General features: G+C 55.2%; 4 protein-coding genes across 4 annotated transcripts; all 4 read left to right on the forward strand.

The window, feature by feature from the left end:
* Positions 1-1,125: 1,125 nt before the first annotated feature.
* BZA05DRAFT_421257 (uncharacterized protein) lies at positions 1,126-1,845 on the forward strand (the record flags this gene model as incomplete). Its single annotated transcript, XM_051485688.1, has 3 exons — positions 1,126-1,344; positions 1,429-1,600; positions 1,664-1,845. The coding sequence occupies 3 exons, from the start codon at positions 1,126-1,128 to the stop codon at positions 1,843-1,845; spliced, it is 573 nt and encodes a 190-aa protein (XP_051336647.1).
* A 681-nt stretch (positions 1,846-2,526) lies between these two features.
* BZA05DRAFT_407693 (uncharacterized protein) lies at positions 2,527-3,963 on the forward strand. The gene is made up of 2 exons (XM_051484649.1): positions 2,527-2,731; positions 2,846-3,963. Exons 1-2 carry the CDS (start codon positions 2,718-2,720, stop codon positions 3,672-3,674), a joined length of 843 nt encoding a protein of 280 aa, XP_051336648.1. The 5' UTR covers positions 2,527-2,717; the 3' UTR covers positions 3,675-3,963.
* A 100-nt stretch (positions 3,964-4,063) lies between these two features.
* BZA05DRAFT_144948 (uncharacterized protein) lies at positions 4,064-5,596 on the forward strand. Its single transcript, XM_051478940.1, has 4 exons — positions 4,064-4,334; positions 4,393-4,484; positions 4,555-4,845; positions 4,900-5,596. The coding sequence occupies exons 2-4, from the start codon at positions 4,428-4,430 to the stop codon at positions 5,575-5,577; spliced, it is 1,026 nt and encodes a 341-aa protein (XP_051336649.1). The 5' UTR covers positions 4,064-4,334; positions 4,393-4,427; the 3' UTR covers positions 5,578-5,596.
* Positions 5,597-11,928: 6,332 nt separating this feature from the next.
* On the forward strand, positions 11,929-12,836 carry BZA05DRAFT_145031 (uncharacterized protein). The gene has a single exon (XM_051478941.1). It carries the CDS (start codon positions 12,185-12,187, stop codon positions 12,782-12,784), a length of 600 nt encoding a protein of 199 aa, XP_051336650.1. The 5' UTR covers positions 11,929-12,184; the 3' UTR covers positions 12,785-12,836.
* The last annotated feature ends 997 nt before the right edge of the window (positions 12,837-13,833 follow it).

Consider the following 13,833-nt stretch of genomic DNA (forward strand, 5'->3'; position numbering starts at 1 on the left):
TAGGCTGCGTGCAGGTTACAGGTTTCCTACATACTTACATAGGTACGCGTATGGTATGGTGTGAGAGTGTATGATACGAGAGTGTGCCGGATGGAATGGTATGGAAGCCGAGACACTTGGTGACTTAGGTAGCCGTGTTACTCTCCATACGGGGGGGGGGAGACGGTCTGGCTGGCTGGTTCTTCGGCTCCAGGGCTACCGATATGTGTAAAAGCGAGCTGAGCTGTGGATATCCGTTGGGCCTGTGGGATATGGCCTTTGGCGTGTGGAATAGGTACTGCCTATCCGGCCAATGTTAATGGACGCATGGTTTCATGGTTTCAGCATTCATGGCTATCGAAACCTAAATTTGTGCATAACATGCGAAGGGGCGCACAGCTATTGTGTGTACATAATATGCATTCGATATCCTTCCGGCTCTGCACGGTTGCAGGTTGCCGATTACAGGTTACAGGTTGCAGTTACTGGTAGCAGCGGAGGTGTGCGACCCACAGCATATACGGTGCTACCTATGATACCAGGTAAGTGCCTATGATACATCGTACATACATCGTACATCGTACAGACCTCGCAAGCTTCCTGCTCCTCTCAGCTCTGTGCGAGTACTATACATACCTCGGTGGCCGAGGGCCTGCGCAAGGACCTGCGCAATGAAGGACGGTCGGTGGACCTGCAACATGGCTGTTCCATGGTTTTTTTACCGCGCCAATGCAACGTCCCGGTACTCGAGGAGACCCGAGATGGCCATACCGATGGGGATTCGACGGAGCTGAACGTCTGAAGCGAGAATAATGTCACTTTCCCCATCGGTTCCGATGCTCGCGAGTAACGGTATACCGAGGACGGTCCCTCGTGACGAGTGACCGGTGGATGTTGGATGGAGGAGGGAGAACCGAGGATGCTGGAAGGACGCCGTCGGTGGGACGATTATCGTCGGACGGCGGCGGATGTCCATCGCGAGGAGAAGCCTACCTGGTTTGACAGACGTTCCCACGAGTTGTATAAAGACCCCCTCGGCATCTGCGTACCAATGTCCTTCTCCAGCAGCCTCTCCGCACCCTCACCGTGCAGCCCTTTGTGCCCAGCCCCACCGTCCACACTTCCGCTTCCATCCCCAGCTTCAATATGAAAGCCACGATCTTCACCATCGTCCCACTCCTCTTCCTGTTCGTCGGCAGCGTCCTCGCCTCGCCGGTGGCCGTCTCCACGGCCGACGAGCAGGACCTGGCCGCACGGCAGTTTATCGAGCTCGACTTGATCGTGAACGTCCTGTATTCCGATGTCCAGGTCACGAATAAGTTTTACAACACCACCTGCGCTGAGAAGTGCAGTCCTGTCTACGTGGTGAGTCTCCCCTCCTCCCCCTCCCCACTCCTTCCCAGCCAGCCTTGGAGCCTTGAAGCGGCGGGGAACTGATGGGAGATATAGGTGGAATGGGCGAAAAAAGTCAGCTTCCACTGCTACGACGCAGTCGCCAAGTGCAAGCAGCTGCCGTCGGGCTACCGGTTCCTAAACCTGGGGTTGATCGTGAAGCTGGTCGTTGCGCTGCTGGTCGAGATTCAGTACACGCTGAAGTTCTTGCTGGCTGGGTGTGGGATCCGTACGTGCCTGACCTACCTGCCTACCTCGAGATAGATGGCATAGCATGCTTACGTACAACTAGCCTTCAACATCGGCGTCCTCGGGCTCGTCGGAAACCTGATCATTGCGCTGAACCTGCTGCTCAAAACGCTCGCTCGCTTCGTGTTCGGCCTGCTGCCGGCGATTTTGGTCCTGCTGCTGAAAATCCTCGGCGGTGGTGGCGGGTGCGGGATTTGTGAATTGGGGTTGAAGTTCTGGTTGTAGCCGAGGATTAGTCCAAGAGACGGTGGATTGGCAATGCAACAAGCATGGAGGTTTCCTTTGTCTGCGGGCCTGCGGCATGCTTGGGACAATGTTTAACGTTAATTCGGCCCGACTGCCTACCTGTTCATTGTCCTTGCTTGTCATGCCATATTACTGTTAGCCGATCGTATGTACTGCTTCCGCCCAAATATATGCTATGACTTTCGCTTCACTGGTGTCCGTGTCAGTGGTTCTGCAGCAGCGGGCGCGATGTTCGGACGCGCATGCCCGCCTCTAGTTTTCTGCACAAGATCCCCAGCAAACCACTGCATGCAGATCCGGAGGCGACGACGGACGTTCACTGTTCAGGCTATGATATGGAGCTTTGCATGCACCGCGAATTGCTTCGAGTTACACCCTCCCCCACCACAGCCGCGGACCAATAATTATCTCGTACATCGCCCACCACCACCCCCACAGCTCCAAAAGAAAACATTGCATATCATCTTCATATAGAGCACTTACTGACATCCTTCTTGCCTATCGATCAGCCCATGCGGCCATGCCCCATCACATCAGGCACGCAATCTGGCTGCTCTGGGCATCCAATCAGCCGGCAAACGCAAAAATCTCTGCGTCACGTGAAATGAGGTGATCTAGTGTGCAGTTCGCAAGCTGCACTCGGGATTCCCCACAATCGCAATATAAACCGCGGAGGACTTGGAGGGGGGGGGGCATATCTAGCATAGTTGCGTCGGCTGGTCGGAAAGGAAACAAATAGAAACGACTGGTTGGGTGGTTTTCTTCTTCTTCGCTTGCCTTCACTCAATCTCATCTCTTCATCTTTCTTCTCATCCGATTTTGATCAATTTTTGTCAATTGTTTAAGCAAAGATGTCCTTCGCCAGGTATGTTTTCTTGGCTCACTTCCCCCCTCCCCCTCCCCGCCATTGAGTGGTCAATCGACCATGACGGAGTGGATGGATGGAATGCATTGGTGCTGAGTTTTCCTTCCCCAACAGTTTCCTCTCCTCTCCCACCGTCCGGATCGTCCTCCCACCGCCCGCTCACTCGGACTCCGAAGAGCGTCTCTACACCGTGCACCGCAGCGTGCTGAAGGCGCACACAAACCTGCTCTCCAACACCAAGCCGCGGGAAACACTATGTGTCCTTCCCAACACCACCTCAGCCATCGCCTTCGAGGGCGTCCTTGAGTACCTCTACACGGGCACCTACAACCTCCCGGATGAGCACGAAGTGCTCGAGACCGTAGAGAACACCAAGCCCTCACCCGTGGTGCAAGCGGCCATGCTCGGCGCCATAGGGGTCTGGGCCAAGCCCGCCGCAGTCCACGACGACAAATCGCAGCGCAACATCTCCAGCTACTCGAGCACCTTGTTCCCGACGCTGCGGAACGCCTACGACGCGCCGACCGTGCTAGCCGTGCAGCCGTCGCTGCTGCCGTCGCCGCCGCCCTCGCCCACATTCGCCTCGCACGCCCCGGTCCTCAAGAAGAAGCAGGTAGTGATCGTCAAGACGTCGACGCCGGCCAGCCGGCTCTCCGCGCACCTCGACATCTACGCGCTGTCGCGGCGCTACGGAGTCCGCGCCCTCGCCGACATCGCCCTCCACAATATCAAGACGGAGGTCGTCGCCACGCCGGCGATCCTGCATGAGCTGGTGCGCGTCGTCTATGGCTCCAAGCAGAAGCATGACGACCTGCGCGCGTTCGTCGTCGGCATCGTGCAGGACCATTGGGAGGCGCTGAAGGGAGAGAATGTCTTCGCCGCGCTGCTGAAGGAGGGCGGTGAGTTCGTTGTTGATGTTTTCTCGAGAGTGAAGAGCTTCTAAGACATCCGGTGGTGGCAAGAGTTGGGAAATGGTGTCGGTGTCGGTGTTGCGCCGGGCGTTGGTTTGGATTATTGCGCGTTTACTTGGATGGGTTTGGTTTTGGAGGGCGCGGTGGATAAGGATTTGGATATGGACACGGATATGGATATGGATATGGATGCAGAATTCGGTCGGGGTTTGGAATAGCGACTGAGGGATTGATACCTGGGGTATGGGATGGCTATGAATATGGATATGGACTGTATCGATATCTCGTAGCAAATGTGCAGTTTTTTGATTCACACCGTCAGCATGGTTAATTCCCAAAGCGGATATTCTTGCTGAATCACCGTGGCGATGATCTGCAACAGGCCCTGCTAGCTGTCAGCCCGTAACACACGGGCTGATCGATAAGGACCCTCTCTGTAGATAACCGTGCGCGCGGGCGAAATCGCGTCATCCAGCCCACTAGATAGGTAGTAGACACCTCGCACTCCTCCTCCACCGTACCTGTACACCCACGCGCTACCCCGCGCCGACCAACGCAACCACCGCCACCACGAATACCAGAAGCATAAACATGTCAGCCCTCGGCGAGGGCAGCAGCAGCCGCAGTAGTAGTCACGATCGTCCCCCACCGCTCGCAGATACCCGTCGGCCGCGAAGATGGAGCCTTAGTAAGTACGCCTCCACCACCGCCGCGCTCTCGAAGAGGATTTCCGCTAACGGAAGTTGACAGTCCCCACCGGCTCCGCCGCAAGAAGGCGCTTCGGAATGCTCCTGCTCGGCCTCGTGGTGTTCCTGTGGGTGTCGAGTAACTTCTTGACTTATGTGCGTTTCCCTCAATACGGCGGGGTGCCGGGTGCCGGGTGCTGAGTGAGAAGGCTGATCGTGTGCACAGGCAATATTTTCGGACGATACTTACTCAAAGCCGTATTTCGTCACATACCTGAACACGTCCATGTTCTGTTTGTATCTCATCCCGTCCGGGGTACGGTGGTATCGGGCGAGGCGGCGGGGAGGCGGAGAGGTGCAGGCGGGTGTGAGGGAAGCGCTGCTTGCTGCGGAGGACAGGGAGGAGGAGGGGGAGGAGGGTGCTGGGAGAGCCGGGAAGCCCGCCGTCGTGGAGGGCAGGCTGAATACCCGGGAGACGATGCAGCTCAGCGCCGAGTTCTGTCTCGTCTGGTTCTTCGTCTGTCGCCCGTTCTCCTTGTGTGTGTCGGGGACGCACAGCTAACGGTCCCAGGCAAACTACTTCAACTCCTACTGCCTGAAATTCACCTCCGTCCCCTCAGCAACGATCCTCTCCAGTACCTCGGCGATGTTCACGCTCCTCCTCGGCAGCCTCCTGCAGATCGAGCGCTTCACGCCGACCAAGCTCGTCAGCGTCATCGTCTCCCTCGTCGGCATCAGCCTGATCGCCACAACCGACCTGATCCCCACCTCCAACACGACCACGCAGCGCTCCACACTCGAAATTTTCCTTGGCGACTTCATGGCGCTCCTCTCCGCTTTGGCGTACGCGACGTACATCACGCTCCTCAAAGCGCGCGTCGGACACGAGTCCCGCATCGACATGCAGCAATTCTTCGGTTTCGTGGGGCTGATCAACGTGCTATTCCTGTGGCCGGGGCTCGTTCTCTTCCACTACCTTGGCGGGGAGCCATTCTCGCTGCCGCCGCATGGCCGCGTCTGGGCTATCGTCCTCGTCAACGCCACTATCACCCTGGTCTCGGATTATTGCTGGGCCTATGCTATGCTGCTCACGTCCCCGCTGCTGGTTACCGTGGGTCTGAGTCTCACGATCCCGCTGGCACTGCTGGGACAGATGCTGCTAATGGGCACGGTCGCGGGGGTCTGGTATTGGGCGGGCGCCGCGTGCGTGTTTGTCGCTTTTTGGATGCTGAATCGTGAGCAAGATTAGGGGGGAGGGAGGGGGGATACCAGGGTTTGGGGTTTGCTTATGTTTGTTTATGTAGTAGAGCGGCGAATGGATGAGGCGATGATTTATGGAACAGGCTGGGATTTATGCGTGCTCGTGATGGTGTCTGCCTGAGAAGTTGGAATATTGCTTCGTGAAGAAGGCTGGTGGATGTAATGTTGAGAACTCCAAACTCTCGACACTTGAAGAAACGTACTTGTGTCGTTGTATTAGTTCCCATACTCATATGACTATCATCTGCTTCTTCATCGATTGCATGCCGGAGCCCCACAGTCTACAGCTAGCCAGATAGCAATATAACACTGGTACGCAACAATTTCGCCGTATTCACCGCCATCCACCGCCGAGCATATCGGAGGATGGCGAGTGACCACGCATGCGTCAGTTGATCACGCGATATCACGTCGCTCTGCCTTCCTTCTCGGCCCATCCTTCTCGGCCGAACGAACGGAAGAACGAGCGGCAGAACCGGGTTCGCGGATGTCCGCGGATGCCCACGGATGCCCGCCGGGGTGAATTGCGGCGTATACATGCCAGATACATACATTAGGTATGATGAAGGTACCTCACGAGTCCGCGCTCGAGCCCGCCCCCCCGCCGCCCGCCCCCAGTTCGCTGCGACTCGACTCGGCCCGGCCCGGCTCGGAAGGCACCAACTCATTGACTCACCGTGTACTGGTACATACAATACGATGTACACCTACGCTACTCTGGTCTACACTACACACGCACGTATGGTACATCGTAGGGTACGCACATGACGCTTGACCACGGATCGCGATCGGCCCGAGTTCCTCGATGTCTTCTCCTCCCTCCCTCCCCCCCCCTCCCCCCCCAGCCTCGTCTCCTAGTTGCGGGGCGGGGGTCTGCTCGCCGCAGAGCGAGCCAGCCGCGCGCGGATAGGTGGCGTCGGATTCGATCCGCACTGGCTGTTGCTAAAAATACGCGGTGCTACCTATAAGTTGTAACCTAAGGCTACCACTAACTACAGTGTACACCAGCTAGGTACCAGTAACACCACCCACCCACCCAGATCACAGATCACAGATCAACGGGACTCTGGGTGGGTATATGATCGGCTCGGTATTGGATGGTAGGGAGTATGTAGGGAGTGTGTATACAGTGGGGGGTGGGGGTTGTTTTGCGTTCGTTTCTTTGTTTACATATCATATCTGATTCATATGTGCTTTGGGATTCGGGGTTGGGGGTTTCGCGGGATGACTGGACGGGCCACGGGCATGAGTGATTTGATTCGGCCGTCGGGCCATCGCCGCCATCAAAAACATCGAAGCCATCGAAATATCGAAACCGTGGAGCCATCGAAACCATCGGCATCGAAACCATCAGCCATCAGCCATCGAAGCCAATGGCCACAGGTAGAGTAGGCAGCACGGGAGTCGGTGATCAGTCGCCTGAGGCATCAGGCTCACGGTACACATACCTACGGTACGGGTCGGTGAGCGATTTTGCACCCCCATCCCATCCCTTCTTGTGCGCCGGAAGGAGCCATAGGGATTCTAAGTACAGTGCGTTTCGACATGAGTCAGCTCCAGCTTCCAGCTCCAGCCTTGCTTGAAAAAGAAAGAGATCTTCCTGTTTTATTTCGCATGCAGCCTATCTAGACTATGGCGAATCAGCCTTGCTGGACTGGACTGGAGGGGAGACGGTGGCGGTGACGGACGGTGGCGGTGACATCTCATGTTTCGGCCGTCGGTTCGGTAACTAACTGCTCTATGTATGGCATGGTAGGGAAGTGGGCAGAGCAGAACAAGGGAGGTTAGGCAACTTGGGCAGCATGGACAACTTGGGCGACTTGGGCGGGGTTGACCGTTGGGCGCTTGTAAATTGTAGGTTGCGGGTTGTGCAGCGCATGGGGTAAGTACAGCCCTTAGTTCCAACTTTCGGCTGCTATGTATGCTGTGTATATTTATGCGATGTGTGCGATGTGGCTTGACGATTCAGGATTCAGCATTCAGGAATGGGGGTGAGGGAGGCGTTTCTTTGTTTATACCCCGAGGAGGAGCCTGGTGCCTGGAGAAGGAGGTGGGCGAGGGTGAGCACGGAATGAGGATTCCTCGTCGGCTTTACATAACTACAGAACTAACGGTAGAGGGCCTAGATAAACAAGGCGGCCAATCCCGCGCCCCAGCGTCCCGCCGAGTTTCAACATTCACGGAGTGGCTGGCTGGCTATGTGGCTGGTTGGAAGAATGGCCGGGGTACCAGTACCAGTACTCTACATACATCCATTGGGGGATTGGTCGGCCGGATCATGATGATGATGATGATGCTGCTGATGATGATGGATGATGGATGATGCGAGGTGATGTGTCTTCTCCTCTTTCCTCTCCTGTCCTCTCTCCTGTCCTCTCCTCTTCTCTCCTCTTGAATGTTCTCCAGGTTGGGCGAGGTTGGGCGAGCGATGAGGGACAGCACAACAGCACAGCAACAGCGCGATGGGTTGGGTGATCGATTGCAAGTCGCAAGTCGCAAGTGCAAACGACACTTTCATCACTTTCATCATTTTTATCAGTTGTCCACCGCTCTTTTCGATGCGCGGCGAGGCGAGGGGGAGGGGGAGGGGGAGGGGAAGATGGTGAAGTGGGGAGGCGCGCGCGGGGGGGAACTGGCGATCTCCACCCGCGCCGCCGCGCCCCGCCTTGCAGATGGGTACGGTGGGATGTTCCCTGTCTTGGTTCTTGGTTCTTGGTACATACACGGAAAGGGCATTTGCAAACGGAGGAGCCGAGCCGAGTTTTTTGCTTGAGGAAGGCAGGAAATATGTAGATATTGTTTGCGGCGATGAGCATGCCAGGCTTTGAGTCTGAGTATGAGTCTCATCATTCATGGGTTTGCAACGCTGCTGCTGATGCTGGTGCTGATGCCGATGACGATGCTGCCGCCGCTGATACATAGAGTACCTACTGCTGATGCTCCCTGCAATAACGCATGTTAACGACATGAAGACCAGTAGATTGCACACATGCGTCGAGGCATGTACAGTACATAGAGTACTTTGTAAAACTTTGTACAGCCTTTGCCTCGAGTTCGACAAAGCGTCTTTAATACAGTACGGTAAGTAATGGCTGGGGAATGTTCGCCTTGCTCTGCTCACGTTAGAGTGGAGTAGGTAGGTTACCTACGCCCCCCACGTACTTCACATAACGAATGGATAAACAAATTACAAGTCAATTCCAATGGTCCATTCTCAAGCCAGCCAGCCAATCGGCGGCAGTGAAAGAAAGATGTTTGATACGCTCCCCCACCCCGGCCCCAAACCATGGAAAAAATGTAAACAAATTTGATCCTCGTTCCTCTGGGATGCGGCTGATTGTCTAATAAACGGTCATCACTCGCTGATTGAACGAACCACCAGCCACACAAAAATCAAAACATCCAATCCTCAGCCGGCCAATTTTCTAGTACCGGTATTGTCCCAGCAGGCTGCAGAAACCTCAGCGCTGAGCGACGACCCGTGGGCCGTCCTTACCAAAAATAAATCAAACGGAATCTTTAATCAACAGGAGCCTGGAGGTAGATATTAAAAGCTTCAGGGTATGTACTATGTATGGCCCATGGGGGCATTAAAGTGGCTAATGGGGGTTCAAGTTGCCGACCCAGACGGCCGGGAAAGTGGGTGGCTGATACGGCTGTGGCGCTACTACACCGCTACTATACCGCTACTATACCGCTACATACGGGATGACTTCAAACAGTGTCCAGATGCAAGAATACTTACTATGAACTGTGAAACCGGAATACCGGAATATGCCCATGGCTTGGTAGAGTAGGTATTCGGCCAGTTCCCGTATCTGACTCCCGAGGTGTGGGTATAACCCCGAGGCGGGCCGGCAGCACGCTCTGACAGTGTGGCTTGCCTTCGTTGATGGTATGCATAAAACCTCAGAGTCTCAGACGGCAAACTTCAGGTATGTATCCAATGCCTCCGGACTCCTGGCAACGCTTGATTCAATCCTACTGGTAGCCGCAAGTGGGTGCATTCCCACTGTATATTAGGTAGTTTCCCGCTTGCATGACTGCCGTTAAAGTACATAAGGTACTTCTCCAGTACATAGCCGCTCGAGTAACGCTCGAGTAACCGCTCGAGTACCTAACCGCGAGGATACCGGTACCGGCACCGGTACTGTCATTGAACACTGCATGCCAATTTCTTTTCCTCGACGCGCGGGAAATGACTTTGTTGAGTCTTGGCTCCATCGACAAGTCCGCTGATTCCAAATTCCAACGATGTCTTCTTGAGTCCGAGTAACAAATCCTCGTCCACCTGCCAGCCGAATAACCATGGTGGTGGAGAATTAGATACCGGTATGACACGACCGGGGCTCAGGCAGACGTGAAACGCCTCTGTCACGTCACAGGAAAGATATGTAACTGAGTGGACTCACCTTACCGCAACGTCGAAGTCGTTGTCACGTGGACTCGTGAGCGGCTAAGCCCCAAGCCGAGCCGAGCGCCACAGTTGGATGGAGCCTGGAGCGACTGCGAGACAAAGGCTGAATGCTGACGTTGGTTACGTTGGTTACGTTGGTTGAAAACAAAAACAACATTGCTCGAGCTCACTCCGAAGTTCGAGCTTCTTGCTTGCTTGCTTGCTCGCGCGCACCATATAACCTAATACCGGTATGTATGGTAGGCTACCTGGACTCGTGAGTCGTTCTCGATAACCCTCCAGTGTCCACTTCCCAGCACTGCCCACCAAAGCAAGTCTTTAACCCTGCTATGTATAGTACTCTATTCACATAGGTAGTCGTATGCATACCATAAGTAAGAAGTCTCCACCAGTGAGAAGGTTGATATCCGAACAGTGAGCCTGTGTTCGCCGGCGAAAGGCTGGGAAAGGCCGCGAAACATGAACGATGTGAGGATCCGGTAACCCCAGCAACTGTATAGTAAAGGAAGCTGGGTTCTCCCTCCCTCCCTCATTAATAGAGTACTGAGTACTGAGTACCGAGAACTGGGGGCTTTACCCCCACCTCAGCGCTCCAGTTGGAACTTGGTTGTTGAACCTTCCTTCCTTCCTTCCCTCCTTCCTTCCGTACTATGCATGGGCAAGTACTGCCCTGACATGACCTGGCTGGGGCTAAAATGTATGTGTCATCGGGGAGAGTCGAGACGCTGTCCACTGTCCAGATATTTTTGCATCGGCTTCCGCCGGGTTCGAACTTTGAAAGGTACTTCAAGGTACTCCAAGGTAAGCATAACCTATGCTTACCTACATACTTCCCTCGCGAGTCGTAATTCTTGTCCCCGGAGTTTCCAGAGTTCCGTGCGTGCGTGCGTGAATCTGTCGCGGCCTATGCTATGCTACCTATGCTACCGTAGGTGCTAACCTCATGGATGACAACGGAGCCTCTTGGTTGCGTTTGCGAGTGATATCTAAGGCCCGCTGAATCGGCCTGCGGATCGGCCTGTGGATTGGGCCTTTGGATAAGAGAAGAGAAGCGGCGAGCGGTTGCGCCGGAGCTCCACGCAATGGATCCGAAGTGAAGTGCTTGCCAGTGGAGAGGAGAGAAGACAACGTCTTGAAGCAGCCGGAGTAATTGCTGCTGGGACAAACTTATTTGCCGCCATGATGAGGAGGTGGTTCTCGTGGATTCCGAGAGGAGGTCTTCAAGATTCTACTGTACATATAGTCAGTTACAATTATAGGTAATGCAACGTCAAACAGATTCACCTTGAGGCTTGCCGTCGTCCGGTGCTAACAAGTAGGCTCTGTGTACTCGCGTACTCCCGTTTGTCGCTATAGTAGTCCGTGGTGTCTCCAATTTCCATCGATCGGACGGTGGGGCTGTGAGGCCGTGGAGCTGTGGGCTGCAGTGTGTACGCAACGAAGTCTGTCTTTCACATACCTCATATATAGCTCCATCTCACAAGCCTATGCAGAAGCTAGGTGACCTTCAAGCCGACAAGCCGCCAAGTCTTCCCCACGTGCAACAGTGCAATCGTCCGCTCACGCCAACTCACGCCAACGGGCGTCGAGAAGGTCCGAGCCTCTCCACTTCTACCCTACTTTAGTCTCCGTGTGCGAAAGCCACACCAAGCCAGCCCTGAGCCGATCGGTACTCTACTCCCTTATCCCAGCGGAGTAGCAATGTTCGATATCGCCAAAAGCGCCGCTGAACAATCGAACAAATAAAAAGAAACTCCATACTGTATATCCGGAGTATGCTCTAATCTCCGGGAATTTATCTGAGCGTCTGCATACTCTACATCCATAAGTACATAAGCCGAAAGCCGACCGACCATTGCTGATTTCTAGCCAGCGAGCCGAGGGCTGAGTCAGACCGATCCGTATCCGTTTCTTGCTCGTATTGTTCTCTGGGTGGAGATGCCTGATGGACGGCTGAGGGATTCGAGAGTCGAGATATTACATACACAGGAGGGTATTGCTTCGATACGAAGGGATAGGATAGGTAGAGTGGCTGGCGATATGTAGATGCGGGGCAGGCGGGGGAGTCACGGAGCATGCATGTATGATGTACATAGAGCATGAATCATAATATCCAAACGGCTCGGGGGAGACCTTCGGAATGCGCGGTACAGTGTATATAGGTAGACACATATAGTAGATGAAGGCTGGCAGTTGGCTTTGTCTTGTCTTGTCTTGTCTAGAACTCGCACGGCGATACTCGATATTGCGAGGGATGAGGTCGTTGGGTCGGGGGATATCGACATCTCGAGATACGAAGTATGTATTGTACTCTATGTACTCTATGTACACACTGGCCGGTGACCTGCGGCGGGCAATCTACTACGGTACATACTGCTATATAACTGGCACGGAGGGAGGACGGCCTGGACGGGGCCGAGTCTTTAGACCTATGGTTCGAACACGCGCAGAGACACTCGGCCGCCAGAGGCAGGAAGAAACGAAGGAGGAGAGGAGGAGCAGAGGAGGAGGAGGGGCTCCGGCCGTCTACGCCCATTTAGACGCTTGCAGCCGTGTGCCGAAGAAGCGGTCCCACCGTCCCACCGACCCAGCAGAGCGAGCACGAATAGCAATTCGACCTCCTCCATTCTGCCCGACCCCACAGCCTCCCTCCTCCCTCTCCGTCCGCCAACCGCCGATTCGAACACCGGCAGAACCACGCTGCTGCTGCCTGCGCAGCAGTAACAACAACAACCCAAGTAAGCTGGCTTTGCGACTCTTCGTAACTGACCTGGCCTGACCTGGCTGGCTTGGCTGCTTGGCTGAGTGTCCGTCGTCTGGTGTCGTCGTTGCGCCTCTTTGCCCCCCCTCCTCCAAAACCGCCCACAAGCCCCCCGTAGTTACCATCCCACACCGTACCACACGCAAACCCTTCCCGTCGCAGAGTCCGGAAAGTGTCCGCCGCCTGCCGCCTGCCCGATTCCCGGCCTCGCTGGAAGAAGTAGATATAGCCTAGAAGCAGAAATAGAAGTAGATGTAGAAGTGCGACCAGAAGCTGAAGCTGAAGCCGAAGCAGAAGCACACGCAGACCCAGAACGAGATCACCAAGCCGGATCACTCTCGTACTCTCGTAAATACTCAACTATCTCCACATCCTTCCTGATCTCCGCCCTTCTCCGCTTCCCCCTCCGTCTGGAGACTCTTCTGCTCCCACTTGACTGTCCTTCCTCCCTCACCGACTTCCTCCTCTTTCTCCGCCTCTCCGCCCGCTTCGACCCCACTACTTCTGCTCCCACTACATACCCGCCCTAGCCAACCACAGCAGTAACAACAACACACCTTGCTCCTACGTAGTTCTCCCGACACAACCCTCCCTCAACCCACCGCCAGCTAACAGCAACCTCCACCCCCCCCCCCCCCCCCCCCCTAGTAAGTCGACTCTACCGAGAACCACGTCCTCTAACTCCCCTTTTCTATTCACTCGACTCTACTCTGCTCTACTCAACTCTCCTTCCCACCCCTCCCCCCTCCCACTCCCTCCCTCCTCCTCCTCCAACCCTCAACTACTACACTACCACTCCTACCCTTCCCTCGGATCGGTTACGAACGCCTCATCTCATCATTTCTCCGTCAACCCACACAGATCCTCCTTCGCGAGCAAAAAAAAACCCCTCCCGCCACCTCCCTCGGTCGCGTTTCTCCGACCCTCTACCGTGCTCCGTCCGCGCCATTATTCTCTCCCTTCACCACCGTTGGGTTTAGCTCCTCGCACACCACGCACACACATACAAACACCCACAGCGATCGACACGATCGAATTCCGGATCTCAACAACATCCGGTACGTCAA

Source organism: Tricharina praecox (genome assembly GCF_024521635.1).
Source record: "Tricharina praecox strain CBS 144465 chromosome Unknown BZA05scaffold_25, whole genome shotgun sequence".
Classification (NCBI taxonomy): domain Eukaryota; kingdom Fungi; phylum Ascomycota; class Pezizomycetes; order Pezizales; family Pyronemataceae; genus Tricharina; species Tricharina praecox.